The sequence below is a fragment of the Musca autumnalis genome, unplaced genomic scaffold, assembly GCF_047663935.1.
Source record: "Musca autumnalis isolate F117 unplaced genomic scaffold, ASM4766393v1 scaffold_1, whole genome shotgun sequence".
Taxonomy (NCBI): domain Eukaryota; kingdom Metazoa; phylum Arthropoda; class Insecta; order Diptera; family Muscidae; genus Musca; species Musca autumnalis.
In genome coordinates this window covers 305293606-305310055 of record NW_027411644.1, presented here as the reverse complement: position 1 = coordinate 305310055, position 16450 = coordinate 305293606, and the positions used below count along the sequence as shown (strand labels likewise).

Sequence of the window (16450 nt, the reverse complement as noted above, 5' to 3'; positions counted from 1 at the left end):
ATTTTTAGAAAAAAGGAAAAGGATGAATGTACATTAATGAACTAAACATTTTATATAGATGCAGGAGGAAGATGGTTGTGTTTCCTTCTTAATTCCACACACATTTCTTGTCCATTAGTTCAAAATCGTGGCAAAAATCAGAAACAAAAGGAAACAAATAACTGAAAGTCTGTATACACAAACATTGTTTTGACTTGTCTCTCCCTCTCTCTTTAATTTTGAAAATAGAAACATATAAAAAATATATTAAAAATGCAAAATTATTCAGAATTTATGGAAAAAATCATGGTATAAGTAAAGAGGTAGGTTTAAATGAAAACAATCTATAGAGCCCTGCTTTTTCCTGAATTCCTATTACTTCAAAATTAATAAAGACAAAAGCAACAAGTGGGTTTGTTTATAATACCTTATTTCGAGCATTTTATAAAAAACGCGAAAAATGAATGAAGTGTCAAGGTTTCTCCACATAATCGAATTGTGGATATTATAAAATGATTGTTTCAATGCAAAGCCGAAGAATTTCTTCCAAACAAATATTCTAAAAACAATTTTAAAAATCATTGAATTCGATTGTTTTTAAAATTGTTTGGCGTATTTTTCAAACAATACACACACATACACAGATTGTGTACTTTGTTTTGACATTTTAGGAATACTCGAATGAAAAAAATTAAATTGACAGAAAGCTTTAGCTAACCTTTCTTATTAAACCATGGAAAAAATGAATGAAATGTGTGTAGTTAAATATAGAAGATACATTTGAAGGAAAGTTTATTGCTTTTCGTATTCATTTATGGGTACTTTACACGGTATGTTTTTTACATATGAGTTGTCACTTTGCATATACATTTTTTCGGTTCAAATTTCCGTGAAAACAAGGAAACAAAAATTAAGGAAATTTTGTTTATGTTTTTGTAAATTACGAATGGTGTCTTATGGTGTATTATTATCGAAACGGGTTAGTTCGTGTACGTCGTTCGACAGGCGAACAACGTAATTGAAACGCTCGTGTGAACATGACATAATACTGCTCCTACCGACATATATGGTTTGTTCCAGTACTGCAAGAATCTACTAATTTGTACTATTTTTTCCGATAACATAAAGGAAAAAATGTTATCGTAGTAAAAAATAGTAGCTTCTTGCAGGTTCTGGAACAGAGCAATATGAAATAACTGTTGCTTTATTGGTCTGTTCTAGTACTGCAAGAATCTACTAATTTTTACTATATTTTTCGATAACAAAAAGGAAAAAATATTATTATAGTAAAAAATACGTTCTGGAACAGAGCAAATTTTCATTTTCTGTTAAAACATATTTTCCATTTAGTCACTTTTCAATTTCCCTTCACATAAATATGTACATATATTTTATGTGTTCAATAAAATAATTTGAATTTTGAAAAATATTGAATTTAAATAAAATATTTAATACGATTAACAAACGAATTTATTATTGGATTTAACCATCAAAAGCATTACTTGCATGTCCGTCCCTCTGTCTGTGGTAATCACCCTAGCATCCACAAAAATTCAAAAGGACTCTTAAATTTTGGCAATGTGCGTATATTTGTTTGCAGGTTGAAGATGGGCTGTATCGGTCCACGTTTGGGTATAGCCCCCATATAACGGTATCGACCGATTTCTAGTATTTTGACGTTTTTAGCTACATTTTCTGGGCGAATTAGCATAAGGGTTCCCAGTAACTAAGAAACTTCTCCACCAAAAATTATGGAGATAGGTCCACGTTTTGAAATAGCCCCCATGTAACTATATCGCCCGATTTCAGGTATTTTCAAGTTTTTTGCTGACCGAATTAGCTAAAATTAAATATTTGGGGTTCCCAATGGTCAAAAAACTTTTCCACGTAAAATTGTGGACATTGGTACTTTCGTAACAAAAAGGAAACTAATTATTTCAGAATATTTCATGTCGAAGGGTACAAGTTTCCGCCAGCTTAACACTTTTTGCTTGTTAAAATTAAATGTATTGCTGCAACAGTAAGATAGTTTTTATATGGTAACATGGGGCGCCTTCGCCACTGGGGCGGATACGTCAGCGCGATTTTCTCGCAAATTACAAGTGCTAGAAAAAATCCGTTAAAGGCAAAATTATGAGTTTAATGAAGATCTATCATCTCGTAAAAGTTGGCTGTTGTGTCATAGGTATGATAGCGGACGCACTCGGTTTTGTGTTTTCAGTGTATTGGGAAAAGACAAAAATATCGAAACTTTTGGGGTATTTATCTTAATGAGAGAAGGAGTACCATCGGTCAAAATGCCCAAAGGGTCCTCGAACAGCCCTTAAACTGCTGTTATGTTGAACTCTTGTGAGCGAAGTACGAGAAGCGAGAAGCGTTACTAGCTGTACAAGTATTAATACAAAATTGTCGAGAGGTACAAAAAGATGTATTTTTATGTTTCGTACACTACGAAAAAGCTTTCGATACGGTAAATCATGATAAATTGGTGGAGACATGGTATAAGTATAGAGGTAGATTTAAATGAAAATAATCTATAGAACCCTTGTTTTTACTGAATTCCTAAAACTTCAAAATTAGTAAACACAAAATCAACAAGTGTGTTCGTTTACAATACCTTTTTTGAGCATTTTATAAAAAACGCGAAAAATGAATGAAGTGTCAAAGTTTCGCCACATAATCGAATTGTGGATTTGATAAAATGATTGTTTTAATGCAAAGCTGACAAATTTTGTGCATACAAATGTTCTAAAAACAAATTTGAAAATCATTGAATTCGATTGTTTTTAAAATTGTTTGGCATATTATTCAAACTGCACACATACATACACACATTGTGTATATTGTTTTGACGTTTTAGGTACACTCGAATGAAAAAAATTAAACTGACAGAAAGCTTTAGCTAACCTTTATTATTAAACCATGGGTGGAGATCCTACTTTCAATCGGATTGGAAGACATAAACTGCATTAAAAACCTATACTGGAAACAGATAGCAAACATTCAAGTAGATAATGAATTAACTAACGATGTTCCAATTTCAAGAGGTGTAAGACAAGGCTGCATATTGTCCCCTCTTTTATTTAACATATATTCCGAGAAAATATTCGAAGAATCTGTACGTGGAAAGAATATTGGTATCCAACTAAACAACACCTTAATAAATAACATAAAATATAAGCTTCTGCAAACAATTATCCAAACAAAAATCAAAAACATTCAAGATTGGACTGGACACCATAATGAAAGAACTCTTCTGAATGCCGCCAAAAACAGAAACCTATATATAAATTAATAAACTGATTTGTTAAATATACCAAATTATTATTATTATTGGTCTGTTCCTTTACTTTTGAAAATAGCAAAACCGGCAAAAGTAGTAAAAGTTGTAAACTGCTCCCATATGAATTGTATGGTGTCTGAAGTAAAGGAACGCTTTTCGAGTAAGAAGTGGTAAAACTTGAAGATTCTTGCACGTAAAGGAACAGAGCTTATTATGTAATTGTATGATCGCTAAAACCCGAATACGGAATGGCAAATAAAGAAGAAGAAGAGCGAAGTACCCGAAGATGTTGAAATTTTGCGTGTGAGGCATGGTACAATTAGAAAGGTAGATGCCTCAGCCCAGCTGATCGAATCTAAAACGTCAAAAAACTAGGAATTCGCCATGAAAAATCAAAACAAAAAACCATATGATTCGGTAAGTAAGAGATAGCATGTCTACACTTTATAGGCAAACACAAGCGATAAAAAGAGACAACAAAAGACCATTTGGCGAAAATTTTGACAGTTTACATTACAAAGCAAGTTGCTTTGTTGTAGCAATTCGCCGATGCATCTACCTTTCTTATTGTACCATGGTGTGAGGTACTTGAAGGAAAGGGCCTATATAATCTAAATTCCAAACTAAATTATTAACCGATATGACTTAAACCATGTTTGAACATGACATCAAATTGTCTGAAACGGATTTCTCCTACTGTTTAACAAAAATTTTGTCTAATAGGTATAAGATTTCAAAATGTTGGCGAAGGCAATGAAACAAATTTTTACTTGGTTTTCGAGATATACTCCACGAAAAACCGATATATGGTACATTTTTACAATAGACATTTCATTTTATGCACATCCACTCACAGAATACTGAACTAGTAACACATTACAAATCATGCTACAAGACCGAGCAATTATATGTATATGTACGTCGGTAGCCGAGTGATGGGGAGGAAACGGATGTAATCAATTGGGTAAACAAAGCGAGAGCAGGATTCGGACGACTGCAACACGTATAGAGAAACTCTCATATATCCAAGAAAACCAAGCTTAAAATATTCGAATCACTATAAACCCGATTCTGCTATATGGCAGTGAAACCTAACTTGTGTCTTACACCATCACGCAAAAGCTACGGGGATTCATATACAAATGCCTCAGGATCATATGCAGGATATCCTGGCCCAACACCATAAGTAACATAGATCTGTGGAAGCGGATGAATCTGGAACCCATACAAAAGCAGATTAATCTTAGAAAATTTTCATAACATAATCAGAACGACGCTTGAATGGAATCTCAAAGATTACAAAACGAGGTCGACAAAGAAACACCTGGCGGCGAACAATAACTTAAGAACTAGCCTTACTTAGGAAGATGCAAAAACATCGGTAACTAATTGAGTAAGGGCGATGCTTTGTGGAAGCCCTATGCTCCTGTATGGGGACAAAATATAGGTCTAATGACCATGGGAATTTGAACAAATGCAGCGTGTATCCCAATCCACATGCAAGACATGTGTTGGGTATCGTGACATACAACTTGAGGCAGCTTCATGGTACGAATCTTTACCGGAATAAAATCACTTATGCTTGCTTTGGCAGCTGCGATTGGTGGGGGTTGTTGTTCTAACAGTGTTTATTATTGTGTGTTCGTTCTTCTGCTCTGTCTGGCTCTGGGTATATCTCTAGTTCCAGGAAAGTGACTGCTTCGATGGGATGTAATCACAGATCCACTGGAGTTTGATGAGTAGGTGTGGCAGGGCAGTCGAAAAGGGTCCATGCCGCATGCTGGGCAGATGTTTTGCACGGCGCGATCGATATTTGCCCAATAACAATTTAGACGACTGCAATATCCTGAATGTAGTTCAGCCAAAACTACTCTGGTTTGTCGTGGCTGCTGACGCTCCTCAGTTGCGATAAATGGGGGATGTACTCCGAGGACTTTATTATTATTTTTATGTTTGTTGATCTAGGGTTTCTCTCCGATATTGTTGGACCTCCCTCTCTAGAGCATGAATATCCTTCCTGGGTATGTCGAGCCTAGCTAGCAGATGGTGATTGGTAACCCCCGTGCAAGTACTGCAACAAGCATCTCATTGTGTTGCTGCACCGGAATAATCGTTGCCTCATCATGTAGATGGTCCACTGAAGACTTGAGGAACCACCCTGTTGCTGTTCTCAGGGCGGCATTCTGACAAGTTTGAATATTTTTTCATTGCATATCTTATAAATTCGGGGACCAAACTGGCGCCGCACAGCTTACCACAGACCGACCTATCGCGTTATATGTGGTCAACAAGGGGACTAGGGACTTGAGGACTTTGTTCCTGCTTCTTTAGTTTGTCGCAGATAGCTGTGGCGTGTGCGCACGACTTGAATGTAGTGTCGAATGTGTTAACCCTAAAATTTAGGGGCGGTGTGTGGTCGGAATTCCGCTATCGTCTACCATGACATTCAACTCTCGTCCAAACTGCGCTGTCCACGTGGTGAACAGAGCGAGTGAAGATTTTGTGGCGGAAATCTGCATATTCCTCCCGTGGAAAAAGTTGGTGAGATCGGCTAAATAGGAGTTCAGTCTCCCACAGATGTCATCAGGGTAAGTACCTGACGCCAGGATCGTACAATCATCCACATACGTTACGATCTCAATGCCCTCTGGAGGGGGCGGAATACAGGAGAGGTAGAGTTTAAACAGTTCCGGAGATATCACCTCACCTTAGGGAACTCCCTGTTTCACTCTACGGGGTTTGGATTTCTTGTTCCTGAATTCCACGTACGACTGGCGTCCACATTAATTAATTATCCAACGTTTCAGACTTGGCCGGAGGGTTGTCTGCTCAATATCCTCAAACAGCGTAGAGTGTCTGACAGTATCAAAGGCTTTTGATAAGTCAAGCGCCACCACCACTGTTCTATAACAAGGCGGTCTCTGGTTGAGTCCTTGACAAATATGTATGTATGTGTGGAGATGGCTTGCAGCGCTGTTGTCGTGCTGTGCGGCTTACGTAATTCATGCTGATGATCGGCAACTAGATAGCTATTTCTGACGCTTGGCATGACTAAAGGCCTAGGTACATAAGCTGCCTTACCTGCTTGCCTTGCTTCTGATAAAAAAATAAAAAGGGCAACCCTGTTCGAAATTTGCCTTCTTTATTCTTCTATTTTTATTATGTTAGAAATGAAGCAGGAAAGCAAGGCAATCAGGCGAGGAGCTTGTGTACCCAGGCCTTGAAGGGGTGAGTACATAAGCTGCCTTGCCTGCTTACCTTGCTTGCATCTGATTAAAGAATAAAAAAGAAAAGGGCAACCCTGTTCGAAATTTTCTCGGCCTTCTTTATTCTTTTATTTTTATTATGTCAGAAATGAAGCAGGAAAGTAAGGCAATCAGGCAAGGCAGCTTATGTACGCAGGCTTTGAGGTCCTATCTTTCCTCCTTCCAGGGTTCGAGAGTGACCCAACTTATCCCACAATCCACTTATACCGGCTCCAATGCTGCAACTCTTCGGATGATTTAACCACTTGTTCCGCTTATGCTCGCCGACCAATTAACCACCAGTATCAACTCCTTGACTCTGGGGTTGACTCGACGAAACTCATTTACTAATCCCGTCGGTTCCGCTAGGAGTTTGGTCTCATTTCGGGTATTCGACCAGCAGGTATATATGGCAGCCGTGATGATGTCGCGGAACGTCCTTTCCGCTACCCGAACATCAGAAGTATTGGGTAGATCTCTGAAGATGTGATTAGTGAACTCTCTGATTGACGAAAGTGCGGCCTTCGGAGGTGATGAAATCGGGCGGTCTGCTTATGTAGACAATTATAAGGTGATGGTCTGATCCAAGAGAAATGACGGGTTGCCAGGCAACGCTATTTATCAGACCAGGTGACACGATGGTTATGTCGGGCAAAACTGTGACACTCTCCTCAAATTCTGGTAGGGGTATCCTCATTGGTCGTGCAAAACGTAGAGCTATCAATCGGCTCAGCCAACGCTGTACCCCTCAGGTCGTTCCCGAGGACCGAATGCTCCAACACATTACATTACATTCCTTCAATACCAGACGATTATGACCTACCAAAAACGGTCTAATGCTAGGCCTGTAACCTGAAATGCAGCTATTTACCGGCTGGATGTATATGTACGTTCAGCAACGCTACCTCGACAATTCCACACCTAACTGCTACCCCCATCTGTATTGAACAGACTGGTGCAATAGGAAAGCAAATCTCCCAACCTCCACTTCTGGTTCAATCCTTCCTCAATACGTTGTAACCAGGACAGCGCTGTAAGCTGCAGTTGTTGTTGAGCTTGGTTTCCTGCACATCCGAGACCTTGGCCTTCTTCCGATTCACGAAATCCCCTATTTCCTCGATCTCACAACGCAGTCCATTGCAATTAAATTGCAGATAGGATGCATTTTCTGGGATTGGAACAACAGCGGCTGGTGTTAATTGCTGCGTGTGCGTGCTGTTGTTCTTAATCTGACGACGACGGCGTAGCATGTCATCATATAGTCCCTCCAGTGGACAAGCAACCCCTTAGATGCACCCACTACTGACATTTATTGCATTTCACCGAAGATTGGATAAGGGTGACGATGCAGATGTGACAAACCGAGCACAAATATATTGGCTCTGGGCTTTCCTCCGTCTTGGCACGGACCAAAAGAATCCGGAGCAGGCATTCCGGGAAATACTACTCCCAACACAGAAAAACGAAAAAAGAAAGCTAGTCGCCCCACGTCCACTTCTGATGGTCCATTAACAACATACTGGCATGTTCGTTCACGCAGCATGCATCAACATAGATTTTACGGTAACATTGGTAAATACAGAAAAGTCCCTTAAATTTTCCATGGACATGGAATCAGAACCTCAGATTTGTTTGCAATATTGCGAGTATGATCGACTACATTCAGAGTCTCGCTAATCACTCTTAAAAAAAACGTTTAAATTTGTTTGTACAATTATATAAAATCTTTATTGTGATTTTTCTTGATTTAGTATTTTTTCACGGTATTTCACTAAAAAAATAAAACTTTACAAAGAAAATATTTATAGGACACATGGACAAACAACATGGCCCTTACATCAATACACAGAAGTCAACATGTGTAATTTTGTAATGGCAGCATGTTTTTTTTTTCGATTTTTTACTATAAAACTAGAAACATCTTAAATTATCTTCTCAGCTCGTATTACCGCATGAAATTTTTACCCTTCTTTTGTAGCTGTTCACGACTAACTTGTTTAAAGATACGCTGTTTCTTTTCGTCGTTGTTGAGGTTCTTGTAATAACCAAAACCACCACCGCCGACACGTTTTTCGGGACGAACACGTTTGGCAGCACCCACCTTAAGATCCACAACGGGAGGTACAAGGAAGCCGAAACTTTTTGCCACCGCTTGCAGATCTAGGGTGTTGACATCGAATATTGTCTTCAACTGATGCGAATCATAGGCACGAACATATGATTTGAATGCCTCCTTGGCCGATTGATTGAGGAAGTAATTTTTCGATATGAGTTTCTCCAACTGAAAGAAAGAAAGAATATGAAGATGTTAGAAGGAAAGAAAGAGAAAGGCAGGGCAGTGTGTTTCAACTGCATATAAACAGGTCTCCTTTTCCGCGACATTGAGTCATATCCCTGGCAAATACACTAAAGATCAAATCATTACCACAAGTCAAATCCTGGAATGTACTCAAGAAGAAAATTCCGGTCGATAGCTACTAGTTTCCTTTTGTTTCCAACGGCGTATTCTCTACAAAAATTGCTACCACATGCTCTTGTGATATGGAGATATCAGCAACAAAGTCAACTGGAACAACTTGAAAATGTTTGTTTGATAATTTGGTACGCAAAATGTGTTTTATTCCTCCGTACAGAACACCTCTTATGAGCCCCGCGTTATATGCCCGATATTAGCTGTTTTTAGAGGACAATGACCGCCTGGTGCTAACCATCTGGGGCTTCAATGTTCATCATTAGCTACCGTAAATAAACCACCCAACTTCATAACCTCTGAACGCCGCATTTTCACCCATCAGGGGAAGCTGACCGCTTCAGAGATCTGCCCATTCCATCATATTCGCGGGTAGCTGAGAGAACTTTCCGAGAGTGATAGTGCTACGACACAGTTTTTCGTGGCTCAAATACTCAGGAAATGTCGCCAACATTACTGAGAACTATTTTGCCACCATTGAAATTTTGATGTTTCCTGGCCTGGGAATATAACCGGAGAGCTTTAGCGTGCAAGACGGGTGCAAACCATTGGCAGATGGTGGTTCCACTACTGAAGCCAGGTTAGGATATCACAAAAAGAAATTTCCCTCCGGCCGCCAGTAGCCATTATTTTTTCGACGATGAGAAGTAGATTCTCAGTTTCCCAACATCAGCATGGATTTCGGAAAATACACAGCACCACAACATCATTACACGCCATATCCACACATATCAGTCGAGGACTGGACCAGAACAGGCCGTGCGACCGCGTGGTCATGATTGTCAATGACTTGTTGAAGGCATTCAATACAATCAACCATGTCAAGCTGTTCGAGAATACAGAGAATACTTCCCTCCAGTAGTGTTTGAAACGTTGGAACTATACGTGCGGACGCAAGTCGTTTGTGGAATTCAGATAACAGGAAGTCCAAACTCGTAGAGTGAAACAGGGAGCTCCCCAAGGAGGAGCTGTTTAACATCTACATGACGGCATAGACATCGTAATGTATGCGGATGATTGCACGCGATAGGTTAAATGTCTAATAAGCTAACCTAGTGCAGTTCTTCCATTCGAGGAATATGAAAATATCCGCCGCTAAATCCACTGTCACACTGTTCACCACTTGAAAGGCTGAAATGAGACTCCCAGTGAACATATTGGTCGATGGTGTATTGATTCCGACCAATAACTACCCTAAAATATTGGGTGTAACTTTCGATAGCATGTTGAAGGCGTCCGCCCAAGCCACAGCAATTTGCGACAAGAACAGAAGTAGTAACAATGTCCTCAAGTCACTGGCCGGCAGCACTTGTGCTGCTGACAAATAAACCTAGCAATAGGCCGGTCTGTTGTAAGCTATGCGGCACCAGTGTGGTATGCAAATGTTAGCGTGGAAGAATATTCAAGCCTGCCAGAATATGGTGCCTACTCCAGTGTACCATCATCATGAGAAGACGAAGATTTTATAGGTGTATTACAACAACATGATCAACGAGCCTATCTGGCAGGCTTGGATTTTATTGCCGTGTTCGGAGACCAACCCCACAAAAGAACTCCAGCTGTCAAGAACAACACGAGTGGTTTTATGCCGTTTAGATCCGGACGATGCAACCGTATCAATTCATACTAGCCCTGAATGGATGCGACGATACCCAACACAAGCCCTGCATGTGAATTGGAACCATTACACAACACACTGCCTTTGTTTTGCTGCCCAGCTAACACCACTCACCTGTCTCCAGATTCTTTATGGTCTGGTTCTTTTGAGTCACTTGCAAACCCAACTGACCTGACACCAGAACTACTATGGACCAATGAACACTAACAAACGATCTCCAAAAGATCTCTTCCAGCCAAGGAGGACCTGGAGACGTTTTCTAGCAATCCCAGAGGTTTAAGGGGAAGAAAAAGAGTACATATTTCGTCGCGTGAGCTCTCCTCCGGTGAAGAAATGCCCATCACAGTTTACACGTTGGATCATACTGCAAATGTCATCTGGAACATTAAATCATCTAAATGTATTGAAACAGCGGAATTAGCCAGCATTGCCGAAGTCTTGAAAAATGGGCAGAGTTTCCTATTACTGAAGCTAAGCACGGATGTAAGCAAATGTAAATTGTACAAAACGATCTAACTTTTGGCGCCATAAACGAAGAGCCTTGGGTACTACTTCTCCCAGCACCAGAAACAGCTTCGAAGTTTTTGATCGTCTTCTTGGATTCTTTATTGTGACATTACGACAACATTTCCAATTTCCGATTATATTAGTCGAAAATATAGCCAAAACAGGCTATGCCACAGAACATCGCTTGGCCATTCAAAAAGTCTTTCATACCGTGCACACTGTTTGAGGAGAACAACTAAGCCCCCCTCCGGTCAAGGTGATATTTGCGGAACCTATAACTTAGGTGGATTCCACCTCCTCCAAACGTCATGTAAATCACTAAGTGGGCGAATGCTTGCACGTTCTGCAATGGTAGAACAATTTCGATCACTAACTATATCAAGATACTTCTGATCACACCAGATATAATATTGAAAACGTTCTTGCATGTCACAGCTATCTGCGACAAGCTGAAGCATAGGAATGTAGGGAACAACTTTCCTTTGCCGACAGTTTGCATTTTTTTCAAAAATCGTAAGATTCATTTATTAGACGGCCTTCGGCCGGGGATTTGGGACTTTCTCCTATGGACAGGAGCCAATCTCGGGAACGGGAACAAAATTTTCTTTTAAATTAAAATTTTTCTCTAAGTAGCCGGCCTTTAAACAAGGGGAATTTTCTGAACTTCAAAGGCCCATATCTCGGGAAGTATACATTTCCCAAACAAAAATTATACAGCGTTGGAATCAGCATAAAAAGCACTATATGTGGTAATTGTTTCATATTTTTCCGAATACTGTCGGTAAAGGAAAGATATGCCGAATGTAGTCATCAACACCTTAACCGATAGCTATTGGGCTGTAGTTATAACGCGAAAGGTCATAATGTGGCAAGTTATGATGTTTGAACACCATCCTTACAAATACAACAGTCATGAGGAGCCATGACACTAAGAGACGCATATTCTTCCGGTACATCTTCATGATCAAAAGCCCGATAAGATGTATTCGTGGCAGTAACTTCCTGGGTGTTGCTGTGGGAAGTCATCCTTAATATTTAATACGCTATAACTGAGGCGATAAGTTATATTGGGGGCTTCATCAATACGTAGACCATCGAAAAGTTCCTGCGGGAAGATGTTTTCTTATAGGAAATCCCAAATATATAACGCGTCTAAAACAAAGTGGCTAAAATCCTCAAAATAACGAATACATTCTGATACTGTTCTATTAGGACTCTCTACGTTAAACGGCACCGAACAAAGTAAACAACTAACCACACAACCCTTGAACAAAATTGTTCTGAAATTTTTGTATTTTCTAAAATATTTTTCATTTCATCTCACCTGTAATTGAATATCGGCAATTTTATTCCATGAGAATTCAAATTCATTCAATGGAACCTTGGCTGCTTTCAAATAGCGCAAGAAACCTAGTTCTTCGGGACGTAACATAAGTAAGGCATGGCCAGAACTACCAGTACCACGGGCGGTACGACCAACACGATGAATATATTCCTATTAAAAAAGAATAAAGCAAATTTACTTTAGAACAGTAAAACAGAATAAAGAGGTTAAAATGCTATACTTTTGGATCATCTGGAGGATCAAATTGTACAATCCAATCTACTTGAGGAATGTCCAAGCCACGGGCAGCAACATCTGTACAAAGCAAAATTCCCTCAGAGGCATTGCAGAATTGGAAGAAAGTTGTGGTGCGTTTGGTTTGTTTTTGTTTACCCTAGAGAAAGGCAAGCAAATAAAAACATTAATATTAAAATCTAAATAACTAGTTCTTCCTCTGTTCCAGAATCTGCAAGAGTCTACTATTTTTAAAATGTTCCTTTACAAATTTGTCAACAAATTCGAAAATAGAACAATTTTGCAGTTTCTGGAAGAGAGCATATGTAAGCAGCTACTTACATGTATGGATGTTACTGGCAAATCAATATAATTAAATAGCTCATGATGATATTTCACAGACATGCAGGACGAGAAGAATACCATAACCTTCTTCTTGCGATTCTTTTTCAAGAAAGTAAACAATACAAGCAGGCGTTTTTCCGAGGGACACACAATATAACCCTGCTCCAAACCACTGACAGTGGCTGTCTCCTTGTTATCATCAACACCAACATAAATGGGTTCTTTTTTCAAGGCCAACTTGGACAAGGCATCGATTTTTTCAGTCTGTGTGGCAGAGAACAACATTGTTTGACGGCGTTCTGCAAGAAAGAATGCAAACACATTAATTTCTACTAAAACAAATGATAGTTTTTTGTATAACATACTTGGCAAAAGATTGACAATTTGTTTCAACTCTTCCTCAAAACCAATTTCCAAAATACGATCAACCTCATCAATAACTAGACATTGTAGATTTTTGTACAAAAAGTCTGGGGAGTTTTGCAAATGATCCAATAAACGTCCCGGTGTGGCAACAAGAATATTAACACCTTTACTAAGTTTCTCATTTTCCACTTGACGATTTGAACCACCCATAACCAAGCCGTAGGTGTGATGATGATAGGTCATTAATTCTTTAAGGACACCAAATGTCTGCATGGACAATTCTCTGGTGGGGGAGATGATAATGACACCGGTACCATTTCTTGGCATAAAACGTAATTTGTAAATTAACTCAACAGCGGGAATTAAAAATGCCAATGTTTTTCCCGAACCAGTACGAGCAGCACCCACTAAATCACGACCTTCTAGTAGAGGTGGTAAGGATTTAGCCTGAATTTCGGTCATTTCACTGAAACCCATTTGTTCGATGGCTTTTAGTGTAGGTTCGGAAACAATGCCTTTCAGAGAGGCAAATGAACGATCAGAATTATCACGTTTAGACAAGGCTTCTGCCGCTGCTGTTGGATCTAGCTCCTCAAAGCCTTGTTCTTCAACAGAAGATTTTTTTGCTTTCTTGTCTTTTTTGCTAGTTTCAGTTTTGGCTTTTTTCGCAGGTACTTCCTCTTCTTCCTCGTCATCCTCCTCTTCGTCTTCTTCACTTTCTTCGGAATCTGAAATGTTAAAAAAGCAAATTTATTAATACAAATTTATAAAAAAATGCGTTTTGAAAAAAAAAAAATATATATTTTTGGAAAATCAGTTATTTATATATCACATGATATTATTGGCCCACCAAAAGACATTAACTTGTCTTTGGACCTATTTCGAATTCGCCTTTGAATCATCATTTTTAGTACATAAGTTATTGGAGAGAAGGGCATAGGTAAAGATACAACAACAACAAATATATTAAGAAACTTGTGACTCTGTAGACATTTTCTGCAAGTACGGTTTCTACATCCGACAATCCATCGATTGTTGGGACTAGAATCAACGACAGATAAGGCACATTTTTAATATTTCGGCATGGAAAAACTAAATTTGATATTTTTGCGCTTAGCTACCACTCGGATTTATACCTTTTTATTTGTGTTTTTTTTTTTTCTAAGTAGCAGTTTTAAGAAATTCTCCTATGGACAGGTACAAATGTCGGGTACGGGAACAAAATATACATATTTTAAATCTTATGTTTTTTTGTAAGTAGTCGGCCTATACACAAGGGAATTTTCGGGACTTCAGGTGACTATATCTCGAGAAGTATACATTTCCCAGAAGAAAATAATATATGGCTGGAATCTGTACAAAAAAGACTATCTGTGGAACATACTCCAAATATTTCCGAGAGCGGTAACTAAAGGAAATATAAGCCAAACTTTCAACCATTCTAACATTATGAATAAAACGACGGGCGTAATTTCTCCATCAACAACTGCCTTCAATCTCACCTTGTCGCAAATTTAAGCACACCCGCCACGCTGAACTACAGGGACGATTCCTATTCTGCGTTTTCCAAAATATTTTCAATCATTTTAAAAGTTGGGGAATAATTTGAGTTTAAGCAATAAGCTCGGATCAAATTATAATCTTTTTTCTATACATACAGGGGGGATTTAAGACTTTCTGCTATGGACAGGAGCAAATCTAGGGCACGGTAACAAAATATCTTTTAAATTAAAAATTTGCTCTAAATAGGCGACATTTAACCAGGGAATTTTCGGAACTTCGGAGGCCCATATCTCGGGAAGCCGAAGCCAAATTTGGGAGTTGACCGTAATTCTTGGCGCAATAATTATAATATCCAAAATGTGCAATACATTTATATTAATTTCGTTTTTGTTCCGCGTGGTAGCCGCAACAGTAGAACTATTAAAAAACATGCTTTCGTCCAACAACATGCAACATGTTATAGTCTCTGTCTCTCTCCAAATGTGCACCTTATCCCAACAACTCTATTATTTTTGGAGAGATGTAGCTCCCTCCCGCAACTTACCATCATCATTATTATCAGCTTCATTCTCATTTTCCTCTTCGTCACCACTGCTTTCTTCATTTTCTTCCTCGTCCTCATCATCATCGTCGTCACTTTCAGAATCAGAATTTACAACTTGCATTTGTTGTTTCTTTTTGTTTGGTTTCTGTTCTTTTTTGGGTAATTTCTTTTGTGGAACTTGCTGGAAATCTTCATCAACTTCATCTAGAAAAGAAGTGTTTTTATTTGTAACGCCACTACACAAATCATTCTTACCATCTTCCTCATTTTTTGGCGTTGGTTTGGGTGGTTTTGCTGCTCCCTTCTTTTGGGCCAACTCCTTCTTCATTTTCTCACGTTTTTTAATCTTTTTCATTAATAATTTTTCACGTATTGACATTTTTAAACAACTTTAAAATAAACTTCCAAAGTGAATCTAGCGTTTAGTTGTGTTGCACGTTTCACGTGTTTTGAACCAGGGATACGTAAGTCGACTTTCGATTAATTAACTTTTTGATTAGTCTAAAAAACGTAGACGACTTTTGGTTATAGAGAAAAGCGAAAAGTCGAATTTCCATTGTTGCAGTAGAAGGGCAATCAAACAAGCCGATGGCGCCGCGAGCTGTCAAACGTGTGGCCTGTTCCCGTACTTTATAAAGTGGTAAAAGTTGTAAAAGTCGTAAACGATTTTCATATAAATTTTGTATATGGGAACTCAAACTGTGTAAAAGTGGTAAAAATTGTAAAAACTTTTTAGTTCTGGAACAGAGCTATGATGTGTGTTCGTTTGTCGAAGGTCACACTAGAGTGTTTCATTGAAACAATTTCATGAAAATAAGTCGAAGGTCACACTAGATGGTTTCATTGAAACAATTTCATGAAATCCAGGGTTCCTAGGTCGATGTCCATACTAGAGTAAAATCATGAAGTTGCTGTAGTGGGGAACTCGATTTAAGAATCCCTAAAAGTTTCCATGAGACCACTCTAGTGTGACCTTCGACTAAGGGTTCCTAGGTCGAGTTTCACAGTAGAGTGATATCATAAAGTTGCTGT

At 38.8% G+C, this 16450-nt stretch overlaps 1 protein-coding gene across 2 annotated transcripts; it reads right to left on the bottom strand.

Annotated features, from left to right (window-relative positions):
- Window positions 1–8208: 8208 nt before the first annotated feature.
- Window positions 8209–15904, bottom strand: pit (probable ATP-dependent RNA helicase pitchoune). Of its 2 annotated transcripts, XM_073962050.1 has the most exons (7): window positions 15674–15904; window positions 15419–15622; window positions 13371–14099; window positions 13003–13304; window positions 12668–12820; window positions 12427–12597; window positions 8209–8788 (listed from the first exon to the last, which is right to left on the bottom strand). In XM_073962050.1, exons 1-7 carry the CDS (start codon window positions 15795–15797, stop codon window positions 8453–8455), a joined length of 2019 nt encoding a protein of 672 aa, XP_073818151.1. In that variant the 5' UTR covers window positions 15798–15904; the 3' UTR covers window positions 8209–8452. The 2 variants fall into 2 exon arrangements, with proteins under 2 accessions (XP_073818151.1, XP_073818150.1); XM_073962049.1 differs by having other exon boundaries at window positions 15419–15877.
- Window positions 15905–16450: the final 546 nt, after the last annotated feature.

Coding starts and splice junctions, on each gene's coding strand:
- pit (XM_073962049.1), bottom strand. CDS start 15,797: ATGTCAATACGTGAAAAATTATTAATGAAAAAGATTAAAAAACGTGAG. Junction 12,598..12,667: donor ATCCTCCAGATGATCCAAAA/GTATAGCATTTT, acceptor CTTTTTTAATAG/GAATATATTCATCGTGTTGG. Junction 8,789..12,426: donor TTGCCGATATTCAATTACAG/GTGAGATGAAAT, acceptor TCTTTCTTTCAG/TTGGAGAAACTCATATCGAA.